A 19,351-nucleotide genomic window follows, 5' to 3' on the forward strand; every position below is an offset into this window, starting at 1 on the left:
TCTTGAGCTCGGGCATTTCCGCCTCCAGCATCTGGCGACCAGCCCTGCCCCCTTTCCACCCCAGAGCATTGTGGGAAACAGACTCCAGCCCGACAGAGGGGGAATACAACCTTTATTGAACAGCAGAAGGAAGAGCCGGAGGCGGGCCCCCCTACGTGCCCCGAGGGGCGGGGCTTCGGAGGGCTCCGCCCCAGGTGCCTTGTGGGGCGGGGCCCAAGATGGCTCCGCCGTCGGGGCCAGGGGGAGGCCTGAGATAGCTCCGCCCCTCAGCTGCCCCCCCCAGGGGGCGGGTTCAGAGGTGGTTCCGCCTCCAGTGCCCATGGGGGTGGGGCCTGAGATGGCTCTCTCCAGCGGGTGGGATCAGGGGGGCTCCGCCTCCAGCTTGGTCGGGGGTCACAAGAGCCGGGCATCCACCTCCTGGTACAGCGTCACCGCCCCCTTGGCCGAGGGGCAGAGCTCCGCCCACAGCCCCCCGGGGCCCGACAGCTCCTGTGGGGGGGGGGGGTCAGTGTGGGGAGCCCGGACGCCTGGGTCCCGTGGCGCCACCACTGCCCCCGGGAACGGCCTCGCCGGGCAGAGCGGGCGGTGCTGGGAGCCCCGACGCCTGGCTCCCCTCCTCCCCGCGGGAGCCCAGGGCGCGGTGATGGAGCCGGTGGGACCGGACACCCGGCTCCGGTCCCTCCCTGTTCTGGGAGGGGAGTGGGACGGGGGTCCAGCAGCCGCTGCCCCCCACCTCTGCCCTGACGAACACGATGGCGGTGGACTCGTGGGCCTCCGCGCCCCCGATCTCGTACTGCTGCCTTGTCTCCTCCGCGGTCAGACTGCACCTGGGGGGGCAGCCACAGGCCCTCAGCACAGCAGGGCCCGGACCCCCGGTTGTCCCCCAGCTCTGGGAGGGGAGCAGGGCTGGGAGCCTGGACTCTGGGGTTCTCTTCCAAAGTCTCCCTCCCCCAGCCCGTCTGGGGAGCACGTACAGTGCCCAGCACCCCGCGTCCTTGTCCGGCAGGTCCGGACACTGCCCGGTGCTTCCCAGTCCCAGACTGGGGGGCCTGTACAGTGCCCGGTGTCCCCCGATCTCGGCCTAGGGGTGGTTTATGCAGTGTCTGGTGCATCCCAGTCCCGGCCTGGTAATATGTACAGCGTCTGTGCAGCTCCCTTCACCCGCCAGGCCCAGCCCAGGGGTCTGTCCAGCGCCTGGCGCCCCCCCAATGGGTCTGTACCTGACAAAGAAGGCAGCTGTGGCCCGTCCAGCCGTGGTCTCATTTCTCACCAGCCCCAGCAGCCGGGGAGGGCTCAGGGTCTCCGGGGGCAGGTTGACCTGTGTGGGAGGGGTGAGGGAATAGGTAAGGGGGCAGATGTGGAGTCCCACCTCCTTGGCCTTCCCCCCTCACAGACCTCATCACGGATCTCCTTGATGACGGAGGCGAAGATCTCCTCGACGACCAGGTCGGGGGGCAGGTCCTCGCACCGGAGCGAGGCGGTGGGGACCCCGCCGGCGATGGCCTGCGTGGGTACAGGTAGGGCTCAGCCTGGTGCCCAGCTCTGGTGGGGCAGTGGTGGACACCTGGGTTCTCTAGTCGGGCGAGCCGTCGCGGCTTTGGAGCAGGGACCAGCCCTACGCCGGACACCTGGGCTCGCTGGACAGGACCGAGGGGCTGAGCCTGGAGGGGCTCTACCTGGGGCGCCCGGGGTCCCTGGCTGGGAAGCGGGGCCGGGGGCCCGTTCCCCCCGGCACCCACCTGCGGCTCGGGGTGCCCACCAGGCACATCCAACTTCCCGGGGGCCTCGGCCACGTGGGGGCTGCGGCGCAGCAGCACCAGGCGCCCGTCGGCGGTGGCCAGCAGAGCCCCCACGCCCAGGGGGTCGGCCAGGAAAGCCTGGGGGTCCCCGCGGCCCCGGCCCCGCGCCCGCAGCCGCGGCCCCCGCGCCGCCAGGTTGGTGCCCACGAAGTCGCGGTAGCGCGTCAGGCCCAGGCGCAGGCGCAGCGGGGGGGTCCCGCCGGGGCCCAGCCCGGCCCCCCCCAGCCGGAACTTGGGGGCGTCGAAGAGCCGGGGCCGCCCCTGGCGCGCGGCCGCCCACAGCGCCGCCAGCACGGCGCCCTCGCCCGGCAGCTCGCGGCGCCCGTAGGCCCCCGACACCTCCGCCTGCACCTGCCCCCGGGCCAGGCCCGCCCCGGGGCAGCGCACCAGGATGGACACCTCGGGGTCCATGGGCCGGCGGAGCGGGAGCCGGCTCCTGGTCCCTCCCCTATGGGGACGGGGCCCGGAGGCCGCGGGCAGCCCGGGCTCCCTCCCCCGCCGCCAGCTCCTCCCCGAGCCGCGGCCCCACCCCTGCGGACTACATCTCCCAGCATCCCTCGCAGCAGCCCCTCCCTGCTCGCCCCTGCCCGGCCGGGGGACCCGGGAGCGCGGCGCATGGAGCCGGCGGCGGCGGCGCCCGGGGCCGGCGGCAGGAGGCCGGGGGGGCGGCGGCGGCCGCGGCGCCAGGACCAGGTTAGAGCCCGCGCGCGCGCCCGCCGGGCCGGGCTGTTTGCCCCCGGGCGGGCGGGCGGCGCCGGGGTCGGGGCTGGGCCGGGGCGAGCTCCGCACGGGGACGGCGCGGCCCCGGGCCCAGGCGCGGGCGGCCCGAGGACGCTCCTTGCGCCGGGTCCGGGCGAGGCGAGGACAGCGGCGCCGGGGCCGGCCGGGCTTGACCCGGAGCCCCGGGCCTTGGCGGGGCGCCGCGGGCGGGAGGGGGCGGGGGTCGTGCAGCCGCAGCCCCAGGCGGGCGCAGGGCGGGCTCGGCCTCGTCTCTGCCTGCGAAAGGGGCAGGTGTCGGGGCGCCCGCGGCGACGGCGCGGGCAGCCTTGACCTCGGCGCGTCGTGGGCAGCTCCGCGCGCCCGGCCGGCCTGCTCCTGCTTGCCGTGGCCTGCGGGGTGGGTGACGGGAGCCAGGCCCAGGGACGACGCGCAGGGGGGGGCACGTGCCCCCGAGCGCGGCATGCGCCCCGGCAGCGCTTGCGCGTGGTCCGCGGTCCCCGCTGGCTGTGCCAATGCTGCCCGTGGCGGCTGCAGGTGGTCGCTGACCCCTGGTCGGCGCTTGCCGTGGCCCCCTCCCCTGCCGACAGTGCCGGTGGCCTCTGCGGGAGCTCCCCCACCCACTGGGGCCAGGCGCCGCCACGGCCAGGACCTTCCCCGGGGCTCCTGTCGCCAACACCCCCAGCTGCGCCCCCAGAGCTGGAGGGAACCCGGCGACTGGCCCGACGCTTCTTGCAGGACCCCGACACCCGCCTGTCCCGGACCCTGTCCTACGCGCTGCGGCACGGCGCGCTCGAGCTGGGGCTGCACATGGGGGCAGGTAGGTGGGGCACGTGGGCGTGGCTACACTGACCCCTCCCTTGGGCAGATAGGGGGTGTGGTCCCCCATGGCCCTGCCTCCTCCGGCTTTGTAGGCGTGGTCACACCTGGCTCCTCCCTCCACCCACTGCGGGGGAGGGGAGAGCACAGGGCTCCCCGTGGGGGGGAGTGGGGAGGGCACAGCCCCAGGCGTCTGTGATCCCCCGTGGGGCTGCGGGATGCCCGGGTTCCCCGCGCTGCGCCCCCACGCCCATCCCCCGCCCCGCTGCTGGACGCCTGGGTCCCGCTGTGCCCGCAGACGGGTTCGTGGCGCTGCCGGAGCTGCTGGCGCTGCCCAGCCTTGCGGGTGTGTCGGAGGGCGACGTGCGGCGCGTGGTGGAGACCAATGAGAAGCAGCGATTTGCCCTGCGCCCCGCCCCCTCTGGGGGGCTGCAGATTCGGGCCAATCAGGGACACTCCCTAGAGGTAGGGGGTGGGGCCTGGCTGAGAAGGTGTGGCATGGGCAGGGCCTGGTGTGGGGGTGGGGCCTGGTTAGGAAAGAGGTAGTTTGGGGGTGGGACCTAGCTGGGGGGTGGGGCCCATACGGGGCAGGGCCTGTCCAGGGCTGAGGGAGGGTACACGGGGGTGGGGCCTAGCTGGGCACGGGCGGGGCTAGGATTTGCCTGGGGCTAGAGCCTAAGGAAGTGGGCAGGGCCCTGGGACTGGGGGTGGGGCTTAGGGCTTCGCCTGCCCCCTCAGGTGCCAGAGCTGGAGCTGACGCCCCTGGAGACGCCGGAGTCGCTGCCCCCCACCCTGGCCCACGGGACCCAGCGCCGGCTCTGGGACTCCATTCGCCGCGGGGGCCTGTCCCGGCGCGGCCGCACCCACATCCACCTAGCGCCCGGCCTGCCCGGGGACGCCGGGGTCCTCAGCGGTGAGCGTCGGCCGCCCCTCCTGCCCCTGGGGACAACCCAGGCGTCTGGGGAGGTGGGGGACCAGCCCCGTCCTAGAGCTGGGGAGACTCCAGGAGTTGGGGGGGATCAGCCCCTCAAGACCCGGGGAGAACCCAGGAGTCCGGGGGGCGGGGAGGGGACCAGGCCTCTGCTCGAGCCCAGCGTCCGGGAGAGAGCCCAGGGGTCGGGGAGGATGAGGCCCCTCCAAGAGGTGAGGGAGAGCCCAGGCGTCCGGCTCCTGCACCTCACCGGAGCCCTTGGTCCCCGCAGGGATGCGGCCGGACTCCGAGGTGGCCGTCATCATCGATGGGCCGCAGGCGCTGGCAGGTGAGTGCAGCCGGGGGGACTCGGGCGTCCGGGCCCCTTGCCCCCACCATCTAATCCCCCAGGCATCCGGGTGACCCTCTGCCCCCCACATTGCCCCCACAGATGGGATCCGGTTCTTCCGCGCAGCCAACGGGGTGGTCCTGACGCCTGGCGATGCCCACGGGGTCCTGCCCCCCCGCTACATACTGTGTGCCCTGCAGCTGCGGCCCAGCCGTGAGTGAACCCAGGTGTCCAGGCCCCAGCCCTCGCTGCCCCCCGAGAGCCCAGGAGTCCGGGCCAAGCCAGGCTCACGCTGGGGGTTGTTCTTAGCGTGCTTTATTTGGGGGGGGCATAGCCAGTCGGTGTCCTTTAGCTGGGGAAGGGTGGGGGCTAGGAGCCCAGATGCTTGTGTTCCCTGGGAAAAGAGGCAAGAACTGGGGGAGAACATGGGGCAAGATTTTGGGGGGGGGGCCTGCCCTGCCCTGCCCTGCCCCGCCCCGCCCCGCCCCACTCTCTCTCCATCTCTTTCAGGCTGTCTCCTGCCCCTGGACTGACCGAGTTGCCCCCCCAGGGCCTCAGGATGGGGGGGCAACTACTGGACTGATTAACACCTCCTTAACCAGCCCCAGGTCTCAGCTTCTCCTTGATGTCCCTAGAGGGTCTGAGGGGGCAGATTCAGGGAGCTTGGGGGGGGGGGGTCCTGGGCCATGTCTGGGGAGGGCTGCAGGGGCTTGTGGGAGGGTCTGTGATACCAGGGGGGCATTGGGGGGTGAGGGTGACTGGGGGTCCTAGGCCAGGGTTGAGGGGGTTCCTGAGGTTGGGTGAGCTGTGGGGGGATCCTTGAGTTGGAGAGTGATGAGGGGGCAGGGGGCCTTGGCGGATCTTGGGGGTAGGGCCAAAGGTCAGGTCAGGGGGCTGGGGGTCATGGAGGGATCCTAGAAAAGCAGGTTGGGGGGGGATCAGGGTACTGGGGGGGGTCATGAGGTCAAAGAGCAAGTCGGGGGGATTTTCAGGGGTCAAAGGGCAGGGTGAGGGGTGTGGGGGGGGTCAGAGGGCCTCATGGCCGCCCGTAAGCTTGTGGAAGAGCTGCTCGTCGGGGACGGGGCTGGGGCCAGGGCCAGGGCGGGCACGGGTGGACAGGAAAATGTAGCCGCCCAAGAATTCATGCAGCACCTTGCACCCAGCCGAGACCACCGCGAACGCCACGTTGATGTGCTCGTCAAACTCGATGGCCACCTGGAAGGAGGGGGGAAGTGAGGACCCCAGTGTCTGGGCTCCCAGTCCCACAGCTCCCGTGCTGCAGGTCCCATTCCTCCTCCCCCAGGGAGCCCAGGCTCCAGGCTCCCCAGCCCTGGCTGCCTGCTCTTAATGGGCTTCTCCAGGGCTGGGAGACAAGCCAGGCGGCCGGGCTCCCACAGTTCACACCTGCACCTCCTCCCCCTTCCCCTGCCATCCCCTCCCCTCCTGGGGCCTAAAATAGCCATTTCCCTTATAAACCAGCCCAACTGGGAGAGACCCCAAACATGCAGCTCCCAGCCCCCCCGCTCTCCCCCCGGGGAACCCCGGTGTCCGGCGCACCTGCCGGCTGTCCCAGTTGACGTTCCACTGGCGCATGGAGCTGAAGCGCCAGGTCTTCACCACATCGCCCACGGCTAGGTCGATGCGCAACAAGCGCCCAGGAGCGATGCCCAGCACCTCGTCTCGCCGGCTGCCCTTGAACCTGTGTGTGCAGGGGGAATGCCTGGTTCCCTCCAGATCTGGGCTGGGAGCCCAGACGCCTGGGGTCTCAGGGAGGAAAGGAGGGCTGGGTGGGGGGGAGTGAGCGGGGTTCTAGGATCCTGGGCGCCTGGGTTCCCTCCAGCTCTGGGCATGGAGATGAGGCTGGGGGATTGGGTGGCAGGGGATGGAGGTCCAGATACCTGGGTTCTCCCTGGCTCTGGGAGGGGACTGGAGTGACTGGGGTGGGTCTGGGACCCCAGACCTGGGTCCTTTCTGCCTCTGGGAAGGGAGGGGACAGGGGTGGGGAGTCCCAGATGTCTGGGTCTGTCCTGCGTACCTGACCACGAAGTAGGTGATGCCAAAGTCGGGCAGCGCCTGCCACGCCTTCAGGAAGCGCATCTTGGCTTCAGTCAGTGAGAGCTGGGCCACGTTCTGGTAGGCCTCCAGCACACGCGGGGTTAACTGTGGGGGGTGTGGGGGTGCCATCAGCCTCCCAAGCTAAGCAGGGTCCTGGGTGGTCCCAGTGTGGATGGAAGACCACTCAGGAACTGGGGTCAGCGGAGGGGCCCTTTACTGTTATCCCCCATAGGGGGTGCTGTGCTGGGGGTGTAATTCAAAGATGGCCCTTCCCCTTGCAACTCTTATTAGGCTTGGGTTATTCTAGGTTATCCCTCACTAATACAGATTATCCCCTATTTGTCTCCTCTGCCCCAGGGTTACTCCACCCAGCAGTCCCTGCTCTCCCAGGTGCCCCCTATAGCTTCCCCATCTATCCCCACTGTCCCAGGAAAATCCCATGTATGTTTCCCATATCCCAGGATAACCCCCCATATGTCTTGTTGTCCTGGGATAACCCCCCATCTATCCCAAAATAACTTTCCATGTGCCCCCACTGTCCAGGTAAGTCTCTTTGTCAGTCCCCACTCTCCTGGGATAAACCCGTATCTATCCCCACTATTCTAGGATAACCCCATACATGTCCCCATTATCCCAGGATAACCTTTCTGTCTGTCCCTACTATCTCACAGTAACTTCCCCCATATATCCCAGGATAACACCTGTATATATCCCAACTATCCTGAGATAACCTCCACTGCCTCCCCCCCACCCTCCAATTTACCTGCTTAGGCTTGAACTTCTTCTGGTAACGTGGGGGGAAGAGCCAGGTGGGCCCTGCTCCATCAGGGGCGGGGGTGGGGGTGGGGGTGGGGCCAGAGACGGAGCCAGCACGCTGCAGCTGCAGGAAGGCCAGGATGTTCTGGACTTCGGCCCTGTAGGTGCTGTCAGCCATGGTGCGGCCCCGGGCGGCCAGACGGCAGGCACCCATCCAGTGGGCGTATTGCTTCTCCTGAGGGGCGGGGCAACAGCTGGAGGTGGAGCATCACCCAGGGGGGTGGGACACCTCTCTTCCCATTCCTGTTTGTCCCCATTATCCAAGGCTAGCCAGTCTGTCCATACTATCCAGGGATGAATGGTTTCCTGTCTGTTGCTACTATCCTGGGATAATCCAGTTCTCATCATGATACCACTATCCCAGGACAACCAGTGGCTGCCTTTATTATCCCAGAATAACCCACTGCCTGTCTGTCCCTTCTATCCTGGGATGATGTCACTTCCCCCCTTCATCTGTCCCCACCTTCCTGGATAATCTGCTTCTCATCTGTTTCCACTGGCCTGGAATGATTTACTTCTCATGTGTCCCCACTATCCCAGGATTACCACTGCTGTCTTCATTATCCTGGGATATAACCCACTTGTCTATTCCCACTGTTCTGGGATAACTACAGGCTGGCCTTATTATCTTGGGATAAATCTCATCTCTCACCACTATCCTGGAATAACTATTGTCTGGCTCCATTATCCCAGAATAAATTGCTTCTCATCTGTCCCTACTAATCTAAAATAAGATATTTGCCATCTGTCCCCACTATCCTGGGATAATCACTATCTGGCCCTACTCTCCCAGGATAAATTGTCTTCCATCTGTCCCCAGCTATCCTGGGATAACCAGGATCTGACCGTATTATCCTGAAATAACCCACTGCATGTCTATTCCCACTATCGTGAGATAATTCCCTTCCCCACTGTTGATTCCCCACTGTCCCAGATTAGCACATCTTTCTGTTCCTTCTCTCCTGAGATAAATGACCCCCTGGCTGTTCCTGCTGTCCCAAGATAACCCCCTTGGGGTGTCTCTACCCCCATCTGTGCTGTCTCATGGGATAACCTCCCCCTGTTTGTCCCAGTATCCCAGAATAAGTTTTCTACATCTGGCTCTGCGTCATCTGTCTCTGTTATCCAAGGCTAACTTCCCCCTGTTCCCATTATCCTGGGATATAACCTCTACCTATAGCTCGGCCCACATTTGCCTCTGCTATCCCAGGTTAACTCCATCCCCCATCTGCCTCTGCCCCCACCCCCATCTATCTCCACTATTCCAAAATAAGTAAGTCTCCTATATCTGGCTCTGCCCACATATGTCTCCATTATCCTAAGATAGATGCAGAATAACTTCTCTGTCCCCACTACTCCAGGACAACCTCCTCTGTCTGTCCCCACTACCCCAGGACAAGTCTCCTATATCTCTCCCCACCTGTATCTGCCTCCACCACCCTGGGATAGCCTCCCCCCATCTGTCCCCAGTATCCTGGGATAAGTCCGTTACATATGGATCCACCCAGATCTGCCTCTGCTATCCTGGGATAACCTCCCATCTGTCCTCACGGTCTTGGGGTAACTCACTCACACTTGGCCCTGCCCCCAGGGAGGCACCACCCCCTCACTCACGTCCTGGCAGCGCAGATGCAGTTCGCTCATGCCCTCGGGTGACGGCACCAGCAGTTTGATGCAGAACTTGCCCCCTGATAGGTTGACATCTGGGACCACCTCACAGCCTGGGGGTGGGGCCAGAGGGTGCAGGGTTAGCTGTGGGCGGGGCTTAACAGGCAGGTCCAGAATAGGGCAGAGCCAGCTGGGGTAGGGCTAATGGTGAAGGTGTAGGGCGGGGTTATTGGGGGCAGGGCTAGAGAGGAAGGTGGCGAGGACCTTAGGGTGGGGTGGGGTGGGGTGGGGCTTGCAGAGGGGCCTGATCCTGGGGTCACGGGCGCTGGGCCTGGCGAGGGTGGGGCCTGGAGGCCTTGGTCCTCACCCTTGAGGTTGAGCTGCTGCACCGGCTCCCCCAGCGCCTCCTCCTGGCTGCGGTAGCACGAGAGCGACGTCTCCTTGAACACGACCCAGTGCGGCTTGAAGCCCTTCAGGGTCAGCTTTCGCGGCCTGGGGGGGAGGGTGCAGAGGGTGGGACGCAGGCGACCAGGCCCTGGTCCCCCCACTCTCCCCTCCACAGCCCCTCCCCTGCCAGAGAAGGGTTCACCCCTGCCCGGGCTCACCTGAACACCCGCAGAGTTTCCCTCAGCTCAGGGATGGCAGTCAGGTTTTCCTGGGGGAGCCAAGAGTCACCCTGGGTATCACTGCCCCCCACCAGCCCGGCCAGTGCCCCTCCCTCCCAACCACAGCTCCCAGCCCGGCCAGTGCCCCTCACCAGCATGTCGGTGGGGGCTGTTCCCCCCTCCAGCTTGACCTCCAGGCTGCTGAGGGCCGAGTCCAGGTCGTCGAGGGTGGGGGCGTCCCCGGAGAGGGCCGTGGGGTCTGTGCTCAAGGACAGCTTCTCAATGTGGTACTGGGGGGAGGGGAGCAGGGATGGGCTCTTCCACCCTGCCCCCCCACTGCTCCATGGTGGGTCCCTGGTGGGGCAGGGGCTTGGGGGGCTGAGGTTGGGGATACTGGGATGAGAGTCAAGGGGTCTCTGGGGGATACCTGGGTAGGGGGGAGCAGGAGGCTTGTGGGGGGAGTCTCTGGCAGGGGGGAACCCAGGCGGGTGGGTGCTCTGGGGTGGGGTTCCTGGACGGGGGGCCTGAGGGAGTGTGGGGTTTCTTAGGGGGGTCCCTTGAGGTGACCATGGGGAAGGTGACTGGTGCCCTGGTGGGAGACGTGGGGTTCCTGTGAGGGAGGGGGTTTCCAGAGGAGGTTGGGACCCAGGAGGTGAGAAGGTCTGTGGGACCCTAAAGTGTGGGGTGAAATTTGGGGGTTTATAGTTTCATAGTTTCTAGGGTCGGAAGGGACCTGAGCAGATCATCGAGTGTGACCCCCCGCCATGTCAGGAAAGAGTACTGGGGTCAAAGGCCCCCAGCAAGGTGTTCATCCAGCCTCCTCTTAAAGCCCCCCAGGGTAGGAGCCTGCACCACTTCTCTTGGAAGCTGGTTCCAGACCCTAGCCACCCTGACCGTGACGTAGCGCCTCCTGATATCTAGCCTAATGAGGGCAGTTGGGGGTGCCCTGAGAATGAGGAGGATTTGGGGGCCTGGGTGAGCTCCTGGGGTCTCTGGGGGGCTCTTGGCAGTCTGGGGGGGGTCCAGGAGTCTCTGGTGTGGCCCCGGGAGATTGGGGGGCCCCAGCGGGGGGGGGGGGGAGCTGGAGGGTCTCCACGGGGCGTCCCAGTACCTGGAGGGCAGCAAACAGCACGGTCTCCTCCTCGGTGCAGTCGGTCTCCTCCAGCAGCAGGGCCCAGCGCGCCTGCTCGTACAGCTGCGTCATCCGCACCGCATCATACTGGGGGGCAGTGGGGTTACCAGGGGGTCATGGGGGGTCACCAGAGGGGCATGGAAATCACTTGGGGTGGGGGGGGTCATTGCATAGTGAGGATTGCCACGGAGTCACCAAGGCATCATTGAAATCACTGGGAGTCATGGGGTCCCCAAGGGCTCTTTCAAGCCTTGAGGGGGCCATTGGGGTCCCAGGGGTCACCAGCAGGTCACCAGAGGCTCATTAGGGTTAGAGGGCACCACCAGGGGAAGAGGTGGGCAGGGCCAGACCCAGGGGGCGGGGCTAGAGGGAGGCAGGGGGCAGGGCCAGGGTGCACCTGGGGGTCCAGGTCGAAGAAGGTGTAGAACTTGAACCGGAGCCAGAGCTCATCATCCTCCTGCACGTCCTGGGTCATCAGCGACAATGACGAGTCCAGCCACCTGGGGGGGAGGGCGGTGCCCCTCACTCCTGACCCACAGCCCCTGCCCCCCAGACCTGCCGGTGCCCCTCGCTCCCGGCCCGCAGCCCCCACCTGCTGTTGATCTGGCCCTTCTCCACCAGGCTGCCAGGGCGCGGGGACTTCATCACGGTCTCGGGGCTGGGCCCAGCCTGACTGAGCGAGAGCATCCGGTAACAGGCCGTGGCCTCGGGGCTGTCGGAGAAGTGGGGCGGCATCCCCCGGAACTGCTGCTGCTCCGCACCTGGGGAGAGACAGAGGGGGGCTCGCACAAGCACAGCAGCCTCTCACACAAGGGCACCAGGAGCATCTCCTTTGCATGGGCTCTGGCATGAAGGTGTGTTGGTGGGAGTGCTTGTATGGAGACTCACTGGGGCACTTGTGCAAAAGCCGATATGAAGGATCCAATGTGTGCCGTGACACAGGAGGCTGCATGTATGCAAGTGAACCCCACATGTGAGATTCCCATGTGAGCTGGCACAGAGCCACATGAGCACCCCTGCACTTGTGCAAGAGCCCAGGGAATTGAGCAAACCAATGGGTATTTGTGCAAAAGGTTGCACAGTTACTAGTGAACACCTTGTGCAATGATGTGAGAGCTTGCACAGAGACTCATGAGCATACCCATGCAAGTGAGCGAGCATATGTGTCCATGCAACTTCTTGCACAGTTACTAGAGAACCCCTCATGCCAGAGCCTGAGTGAAGCAGGGTGGCTTGGTGTGACACCTGGCATAGAGCCTCGCAAGTGCCTATGCTCTTGTGTGAGAGCCCGTGTGAACAAATGAACACATAGTTTCTAGGGTTGGAAGGGACCTGAGTAGATCATTGAGTCTGACCCCTGCCATGGCAGGAAAGAGCACTGGGGTCAAATGACCCCAGCAAGGTGTTCATCCAACCTCCTCTTAAAGCCCCCCAGGGTAGGGGCCAGCACCACTTCTCTTGGAAGTTGGTTCCAGACCCTAGCCGCCCTGACCATGACGTAGCACCTCCTGATATCTAACCTAAACCTACCCTCTGCCAGCTTGTGACCGTTATTCCTGGTCACTCCTGGCAGTGCTCGGGGGAACAGTGACTCCCCCAATGCCTGCTGATCCCCCCTGACTAGTTTATAACAGGCCACAAGATCCCCCCTCAGCCTTCTCTTGTGGAGGCTGAACAGGTTCAGGTCCCGTAGCCTCTCCTCGTAGGGCCTGCCCTGCTGCCCCCGGTCATGCGAGTGGCCTCCTCTGGACCCTCTCCATGCTGCCCACGTCCCTCTTGAAGTGCAGCGCCCAGAACTGGACGCAGTACTCCAGCTGAGGCCTGACCAGTGCCGCATAGAGGGGGAGGATCACCTCCTTGGACCTGCTCGAGATGCATCTGTGGATGCAGGACAAGGTGCGGTTGGCCTTCCTGACCGCGTCCCCACACTGCCGGCCCATGTTCATCTTGGCATCAGTGATGACTCCAAGATCCTTTTCTGCCTCTGCACTGTCGAGAAGGGAGTTCCCCAACCTGTAGGTATGGTGCCAGTTCTTCCTCCTGAGGTGCAGCACCTTGCACTTGTCAGTGTTGAATCCCATCCTATTCTCGTCCGCCCACCCCTGTAACCTGTCTAGGTCAGATTGTAGCCTGTTGCATCCTTCCAGTGTGCCCATGTCCCCCCACATCTTAGTGTCATCAGCATATTTGCACAGGGTGCTTTTCACCCCCTCATCCAAGGCACTGATGAAGATGTTGAAGAGTCCGGGCCTGAGGACCGAGCCCTGGGGGACCCCACTGCCCACATCCCTCCAGGCTGAAAATGTCCCATCTGCCACCACTCTCTGGGTGCGGCCCTCCAGCCAGTCGGTGACACATCTGACTGTGGGTGTCGACACCACAGCCCCCCAGTTTCTTAATGAGAATGGGGTGAGAGACAGTGTCGAAGGCCTTCCAAAAGTCCAGGAAGATGATGTCCCCTGCTACCCCTGCATCTAAGGATCTGGTGAATCTGATCATAGAAGGCCACCAGGTTGGTCTGACAGGACCTGCCACTGATGAACCCATGCTGGTTGCCCCTAAGCATGCAGTCCCCTGCTGGCCCCTCCTGGATGTGTGCCAGCATAATTTTCTTGAACAGCTTGCCTAGGATCGAAGTAAGACTAACTGGCCTATAGTTTCCTGGGTCCTCCTTCCTCCCTTTTTGAAGATGGGAACCACGTTGACCCTCTTCCAGTCCTCCAGCACCACACGAGAGCACCACGAGTGCTCGTACAGCTGTGCCAGGGGTCCTGCAATGACCTCAGCCATTTCCTTTAGTACTCTAGGGTGGAGATCGTCCAGACCAGCTGACTTGAATATGTCCAGTCCCTCCAGGAGCTCCCTAATTAGTTCCTCGCTAATCTTTGGCCCAGGTGTGCCTCCCCCGGGGCCCAAGGGGGGCCCAAGGGGGAGTGGCTGTTCCAGTCCCTGCTTAGGAAGATGAAGGCAAAGAAGTCGTTAAATATGTTGGCTTTGTTGTCTGGTGTGACGACCAAATTTCCTAACGTGTCCTGCAGGGGCCCCACATTACCCAAAACCTTTTTACCCCTGTGTATTTAAAGAAGGATTTCTTATTGTCCTTAATCCAGAAGGCTAGTCCCAGTTCCATCTCTGCCTTGGCCTTCCTGACTGCCCCCCTACATCCCCGAGCAAGTCATCCCTGGTGATGGCCCCTCCTTTCCATTGGGTGTGTGCCTCTCTTTTAGCTAGGGGACATTCCCAGATGCTTTTGGTGAGCCATGGGGGCTTGTGTGCCCTCCTGCTCCCTTTGACCCTTGTTGGGATTACCTCTCTTTGTTCATCTAACCTTTCTTAAACACCCCCAGGGCAGGAGCCTGCACCACTTCTCTTGGAAGTTGGTTCCAGATCCTAGCCGCCCTGACAGTGAAGTCGCGCCTCCTGATATCTAGTCTGAATCTCCCCTCTGCCAGCTTGTGACCGTTATTCCTGGTCACTCCTGGCGGTGCTCGGGGGGACAGGGACTCCCCCAATGCCTGCTGATCCTCTCTGACTAGTTTATAACAGGCCACAAGACCCCCCTCAGCCTTCTCTTGTGGAGGCTGAACAGGTTCAGGTCCCGTCGCCTCTCCTCGTAGGGCCTGCCCTGCTGCCCCCGGTCATGCAAGTGGCCTCCTCTGGACCCTCTCCATGTTGTCCACATCCAAATACATGGGTATTCATGCAAGAAGTTACACAGATGCTAGTGAACACCTTGTACAAATCTTACACAAATTAGAGTACATTGGTGTGAGAGTTTGCCCAGAGACTGTCATGTGCCTGTGTAGTCGTGTGACAGGCCATGTGAAGAAATCTGTACTTGTGCAAGAAGTCGCATGGGTACTTGTGAATTCCTAGAGAACCTGTGTGAATGAGTCTATAAACATGCATCTGTGACACTGCACAAACACTAGTGAATACCTTGCACAAGAGCCAGTGTGAACAAGCATATGTTAGTGTGAGAGTTTGCAAGGAGACTCACAAGTGCACTTGTGCGAGAGCCTATGCAAATGAAATGTATATGTGTGCAAAAGGTTGTACAGATGATGGTGAACACCTTCTGCAAGAACCTGTGTGAGTGATGATGTACTGATGTGAGAGCTTGTACAGATACTTGCAAGTGCCCATGTGCTTGTGCAAGTGCCTGTGAAAACAAATATGTATTTGTGTGAGAGGTTCCACAAATGTTAGTGAACAGCTTGTGCGACACCCAGTGTGAACAAATGCATATTGGGATAAGAGTGTGCATGGGGACTTGTGAATCCCCATACATGTGAATGAGCAACAAGTTTGTATCCATGCAAGAGGTTGGAGATACTAGTGAATTCCTTGTGCAAGAGCCTGTGAAAACAAGCAAATGTGTATCCATGAAAGGTTGCATGGGTGAAAGTGAACACTTTAAGTGAGAGCCCATGTGAATGAACAAACAAATGTGCATTCATGCAAGAGGTTGTCCAGGTTCTAGTGAACACCTCGTGCAAAAACCTGTGTGAAGAATGTGCATTGCTGCGAGAGTTTGCACATGACTTTCAAGCATCCATGCACTCGTGCGAGAGCATGTGCCAATAAATGGGTATTTGTGTGATAAGCTGCATGGACCCTAGGGCATTCCCTGTGTGAGAGCCTGTGCAAATGGGTGAACCATGTATTTGTGCAAGTGGTTGTGCAGGTGCCTTTGTACGCGTATTTGTGCAGCCTCTCACACAAAGAATTCATGGATATTCGTGGAGCTTCTTGCACAGATGCACCATTACTTGCTCATTTGCACAGGTTCTCACACAAGGAATTCACTAGCATCTGTGCAGTCTCCTGCACGACTACACGTTTGCTCATTCGCACAGGCTTTCACAGGAGTGTGTAGGCATTCGCCACTATCTGTGCAGACTCTCAAGCTAGTGCTCTCATGCAAATTCTCATGAGGCAGTCACTAGAACCCAGGCACCTCTTGCACAAATGCACACTGGGTGCTCACATGACTGCCCCTGCCTCCTGCATGAGGGTGCTCACGCTCACGCCTGTGGCCCCCACCCCCAGCACTTACTATTGGGCAGCATGATCCCAGTGAGGTCGAAATCATCCTCGGCCCCCGGCGCCGCCTCCTTGCGCTTCTTCTTCTCCTTCCCCTCGGGTGGGCGCAGCAGAGACAGCTCCTCAGGGTGACGGATTGCTGAGGGGGCAGGGGGGTCACCTAGGGCAGCCTGCCCACTGGTGCCACGCACTCCTGACCTGCAGTCCCCTGCCCCCCAGCCCTACTGGTGCCCCTCATTCCCAACCTGCAGCCCCCACCCATTGGTGCCCCTCATTCCTAACCCACAGCCCCCACCCATCAGTGCCCTTCGTTCCCAACCCTCAGTCCCATATATAGCGGCACCCCTCCCACCCATCAGTGCCCTTCACTCCTGACCCGCAGCCCCGGTCTCACCCAAGACGCGGCAGATGCCGGCCACGGTGCGGAAGACAGTGTCGCTGAAGGAGGCCTGGACCCGCACTCGGCGCCGGTTGGGCAAGCGCAGCCGCAGCGGCTTGTGCTGGGGCGTGTAGCGGAGCCGGGCATCCGCGCCCAAGCCGTACTTGTCCAGGGCCCAGCCTGTGCGCAGCAGCCACTGGCGCTTCTGCTCCCACCACAGCGCGTGGTCTGACCAGTCCCGTTGCACCCCTGCAGGGACCAGCCGTCAGGGGCAGCTGAGGCTGGGGTGCAGCCAGCGGCTGAGCGGAACAGGCTGCAGCTACCTCTGGGGTGGGCACAGGCCACAGAGAACAGATGCATCTGGCTCTGGGGAGGAGCAGGCCTGGGCAGAACAGGCTGCGCCTGGCTCTTGAGGTGGGCACAGGGCACGGAGAACTTGCGGCTGGTTCTGGGGGGCACCAGAGCCACAGAGAACAGAGGCAGCAGCTGGCTCTGGGGCTGGCAGCCCAGATGGTTGGGTTCCCTCGCAGCCCATCAGCCACTTCATCCCAGGCCTGCTGTCCTGCTATGTTCAAGCAGAGAACCCAGGCTCCCAGGCCCCCCTGCTCTAACCACTGCCCCCCCAGCCCTGGGGTATTTATAGCCCTTATCACCCCCTCCCTAGGGTATCTCCTGTCCCTGCTCCCTTCCCCAGGAAACTCCAGCCACCCCTGCCCTGGGCTGGGTTGATAAGAGGCCACTTCCTGCAGGATCAGTCCCCACCAGCACCACCCCCTCCCAGGGGAGGGACCAAAACATGGCCACTCCCCCCAGTTGGGGACAGGGGTGGGGGAGGGCGGGGGCCCCCTGAGTCAGAGCCAGGGCTCCCTGAGTCACTGGGGTCATGTGGGTACTAGATGCCTGGGTTCCCTCCAGCTCTGGGGGGGGTGGGGCGCGGGGCTGGGGGGTTGAAAGCAGGGTGCCCGGACGCCTGGGCTCGTCCCTGCTTAGCAGCTGGGAGTTAGAGGAGGGCTCCTGGGCCTGGATGTCTGGGTTCTGCCCCAGCTCTAGGGGGACCTAAAGGACCGGCGCTCACCGATCTTTTCGGCCACCCGCAGCATGAGCCCCCCGATATGCAGGTCGCCGGTGACACGCAGCGTGACATTGGTGGCCTCAGCCTCATCCTTGGTCTTGGCGCCATCCACGGCCACGCGCAGCTCCCACGACGCATCGATGGCATCGCCCGTCGCCGTCTTCAGCCCCGCCATGGCGCCTGCAGCCACACCCGGACACCTGACTTCCTTCTACCTGGATGCTGGGGTCCCCTGGCTCCCACCTGCCCCGGACACCTAGGTCCCATCCCCCCGGGCGCCTGCATCCCCTGGGTCCCAACCCCCCCCCAGTGCCTGCATCCCCTGGGTCCAGCTTCGCTGGATTCCTCATCCCCTGAACCCCGGGGTCCTGTCAACCCCAGCCCAGACACCTGGTGCCCCTCAGCCTCAGGCCCAGCCACCTGGCCTGGATACGGTGGGGAGCAGAGAAGGGAACAGCTGGGAGGTGGACACCTGGGCTCCTCCCGCTAGAGCAGGGCTGCCTGGGCTCTCTCCTAGGTGTTGAGAGTGCAGCATCGTGGGATGCAGGAATGGCTGGACCATGGCTCCAGGTCCAGGCTGGGAAAGAAGCCCCGGCCTGGCTGGACCAGCAGGGACTGGGAGCACTGGGATGAGGGAGGAAATGCCTGGGTTCCCACCACCCCTCTATCCCAGGCCCACTGCCCTCCTACCTCCCAGGCCAGAACCCGGGTGTCCCGGCTCCCAACCCCTCAGCCCTCCCCCCCCAACCTGCCAGAGCTGCAAAGCCAGTGCCCAGGTGCCTGCTGGCCGCCTGCTCTGATGACAGCCATCGCTTCCCTCCTACTGCCCGGATCGAACCCGGGTGTCTGGCGCCCCCTGGCCCTGTGGCTCCTCAGTTCCCACGCTCCACCCTCCATGGGGCTGTAGAGCCCCAGGGCCCCCTCCAGGCCTCCCCCACTGCACAGCCCCCCTCACCTTGCCGGGTGCAGCCCTCTCCCTGCTTGGTACCAGGGGTCTGGGCGCTGCCTCCGCTTCCCCCTGGCTGCAGTGGGGATCCGGGCGCGGCCCTATCAGGCAGGGTACGGCCCCTCCCCCACCCTCGTCACTCACTTCCTCTCAGGCCCCATGGAAAGGAAGTTGGGGCCCTGGGGCCGGCACCTGCTGGGAACCCGCCTGTGGCTGCTGCGCTCAGCACGCTTGCACAGCACGTGGCACGGCCCTGTGGGGTCTGGACAGGGCCTGGTGGGCCCCAGTGCTGCTCAGCCTCCCTAGATGTCACCCAGCATCCCCCCAGCTCTGCCTGGGGACTCTGGGCACCGACGTGGCGCTCCGCCACCCTGATCCTGGCCGGCGCGGAGGCAGTGCAGCGCCTGGTGCCCCTGTCTGGGCCTGGGGGGTCTGTACAGTACCCAGCAGCCCCCAGTTTCAACCCGGGGCTCCGTGCAGCCCCTGACACGACTGGATTGCTGCAGACAATCCCCAGGTTTGGGACAGGAAGTGAAAGTAGGATTGCCTCCCCTCCCAGCACTACAGGGAAGAGGCTGTTCTGGGGCAAAAGGAGAGCTCCAACTGCCCCAGGGTGGGGCAATAACCAAGGCCAATTGCCCTTCCTCCCCTACAAGCAGCCCTCCCCGTTTAGTTTGGACCCTAGGCCCCAGCAGGCAAGTGGAAGCAGCTGGGAGGGGAGGCCTGAGTTTCCTCTGCCCCCAGGGGGAACCCAGGCCTTCAGCTTCCTCCAAACCCTTCCCCGGCAGCCCTGGCATACGCTTTGGGCCAGAAACCCAGGAGTCTCATCTCCCAGCCCCCCCAGCCACTGACACCCCCTCCCCCAGGCCCCTTTCACTGGGTATACTGGCTCCTGCCCCCTTGGGAACAGGGTGGGCACTGGGCCCACCCCCACCCCTCCCCAGCCCAGTTTAGCCAGTGCCAGCCTATACTGGGAAGGGGCTGGGGTGGGGCTCACTGTTGCTGGGAAGCCGTGGAGGGCTGGGCCTGGGTGCTGTGTCACGGTCCTTTCCCGTCCATGCTGGCACTGGATATTTTTAGCTGGGGGGGGGGGGGGGG

General features: G+C 63.5%; 3 protein-coding genes across 7 annotated transcripts; 1 reads left to right on the forward strand and 2 right to left on the reverse strand.

Annotated features, from left to right (window-relative positions):
• Positions 1–95: 95 nt before the first annotated feature.
• Positions 96–2,210, reverse strand: NUDT22 (nudix hydrolase 22). 2 transcript variants are annotated; one of them, XM_090055120.1, is made up of 5 exons: positions 1,740–2,210; positions 1,396–1,503; positions 1,221–1,318; positions 734–827; positions 96–489 (listed from the first exon to the last, which is right to left on the reverse strand). In XM_090055120.1, the coding sequence occupies exons 1-5, from the start codon at positions 2,208–2,210 to the stop codon at positions 394–396; spliced, it is 867 nt and encodes a 288-aa protein (XP_089911246.1). In that variant the 3' UTR covers positions 96–393. The 2 variants fall into 2 exon arrangements, with proteins under 2 accessions (XP_089911246.1, XP_089911245.1); XM_090055119.1 differs by having other exon boundaries at positions 96–827.
• TRPT1 (tRNA phosphotransferase 1) lies at positions 2,191–5,197 on the forward strand. 2 transcript variants are annotated; one of them, XM_090055137.1, is made up of 7 exons: positions 2,334–2,492; positions 3,255–3,336; positions 3,634–3,800; positions 4,074–4,248; positions 4,538–4,594; positions 4,697–4,807; positions 5,105–5,197. In XM_090055137.1, the coding sequence occupies exons 1-7, from the start codon at positions 2,415–2,417 to the stop codon at positions 5,125–5,127; spliced, it is 693 nt and encodes a 230-aa protein (XP_089911263.1). In that variant the 5' UTR covers positions 2,334–2,414; the 3' UTR covers positions 5,128–5,197. The 2 variants fall into 2 exon arrangements, with proteins under 2 accessions (XP_089911264.1, XP_089911263.1); XM_090055138.1 differs by lacking the exon at positions 3,634–3,800 and having other exon boundaries at positions 2,191–2,492.
• A 143-nt stretch (positions 5,198–5,340) lies between these two features.
• FERMT3 (FERM domain containing kindlin 3) lies at positions 5,341–19,348 on the reverse strand. 3 transcript variants are annotated; one of them, XM_090054993.1, is made up of 15 exons: positions 19,251–19,348; positions 17,311–17,487; positions 16,251–16,484; positions 15,870–15,995; positions 11,403–11,571; positions 11,208–11,310; positions 10,790–10,897; positions 9,831–9,968; positions 9,679–9,728; positions 9,441–9,565; positions 9,080–9,186; positions 7,413–7,640; positions 6,630–6,754; positions 6,152–6,293; positions 5,341–5,809 (listed from the first exon to the last, which is right to left on the reverse strand). In XM_090054993.1, the coding sequence occupies exons 2-15, from the start codon at positions 17,480–17,482 to the stop codon at positions 5,621–5,623; spliced, it is 2,016 nt and encodes a 671-aa protein (XP_089911119.1). In that variant the 5' UTR covers positions 17,483–17,487; positions 19,251–19,348; the 3' UTR covers positions 5,341–5,620. The 3 variants fall into 3 exon arrangements, with proteins under 3 accessions (XP_089911119.1, XP_089911116.1, XP_089911118.1); XM_090054990.1 differs by lacking the exon at positions 19,251–19,348 and adding an exon at positions 18,263–19,093; XM_090054992.1 differs by lacking the exon at positions 19,251–19,348 and having other exon boundaries at positions 17,311–18,223.
• Positions 19,349–19,351: the final 3 nt, after the last annotated feature.

This window comes from Crocodylus siamensis, chromosome 6, assembly GCF_052110815.1.
Source record: "Crocodylus siamensis isolate JL-2025a chromosome 6, ASM5211081v1, whole genome shotgun sequence".
Classification (NCBI taxonomy): Eukaryota; Metazoa; Chordata; order Crocodylia; family Crocodylidae; genus Crocodylus; species Crocodylus siamensis.

Coding starts and splice junctions, on each gene's coding strand:
- NUDT22 (XM_090055119.1), bottom strand. CDS start 2,210: ATGGACCCCGAGGTGTCCATCCTGGTGCGCTGCCCCGGGGCGGGCCTG. Junction 1,319..1,395: donor TCAAGGAGATCCGTGATGAG/GTCTGTGAGGGG, acceptor CCTCCCACACAG/GTCAACCTGCCCCCGGAGAC. Junction 828..1,220: donor ACAGCTGCCTTCTTTGTCAG/GTACAGACCCAT, acceptor CTGCCCCCCCAG/GTGCAGTCTGACCGCGGAGG.
- TRPT1 (XM_090055138.1), top strand. CDS start 2,191: ATGGACACCTCGGGGTCCATGGGCCGGCGGAGCGGGAGCCGGCTCCTG. Junction 3,337..4,073: donor GGGGCTGCACATGGGGGCAG/GTAGGTGGGGCA, acceptor CTGCCCCCTCAG/GTGCCAGAGCTGGAGCTGAC. Junction 4,808..5,104: donor CCTGCAGCTGCGGCCCAGCC/GTGAGTGAACCC, acceptor CATCTCTTTCAG/GCTGTCTCCTGCCCCTGGAC.
- FERMT3 (XM_090054993.1), bottom strand. CDS start 17,482: ATGGCGGGGCTGAAGACGGCGACGGGCGATGCCATCGATGCGTCGTGG. Junction 9,729..9,830: donor CAGCCCCCACCGACATGCTG/GTGAGGGGCACT, acceptor TGGCTCCCCCAG/GAAAACCTGACTGCCATCCC. Junction 6,294..6,629: donor ATCACCTACTTCGTGGTCAG/GTACGCAGGACA, acceptor CTGCACACACAG/GTTCAAGGGCAGCCGGCGAG.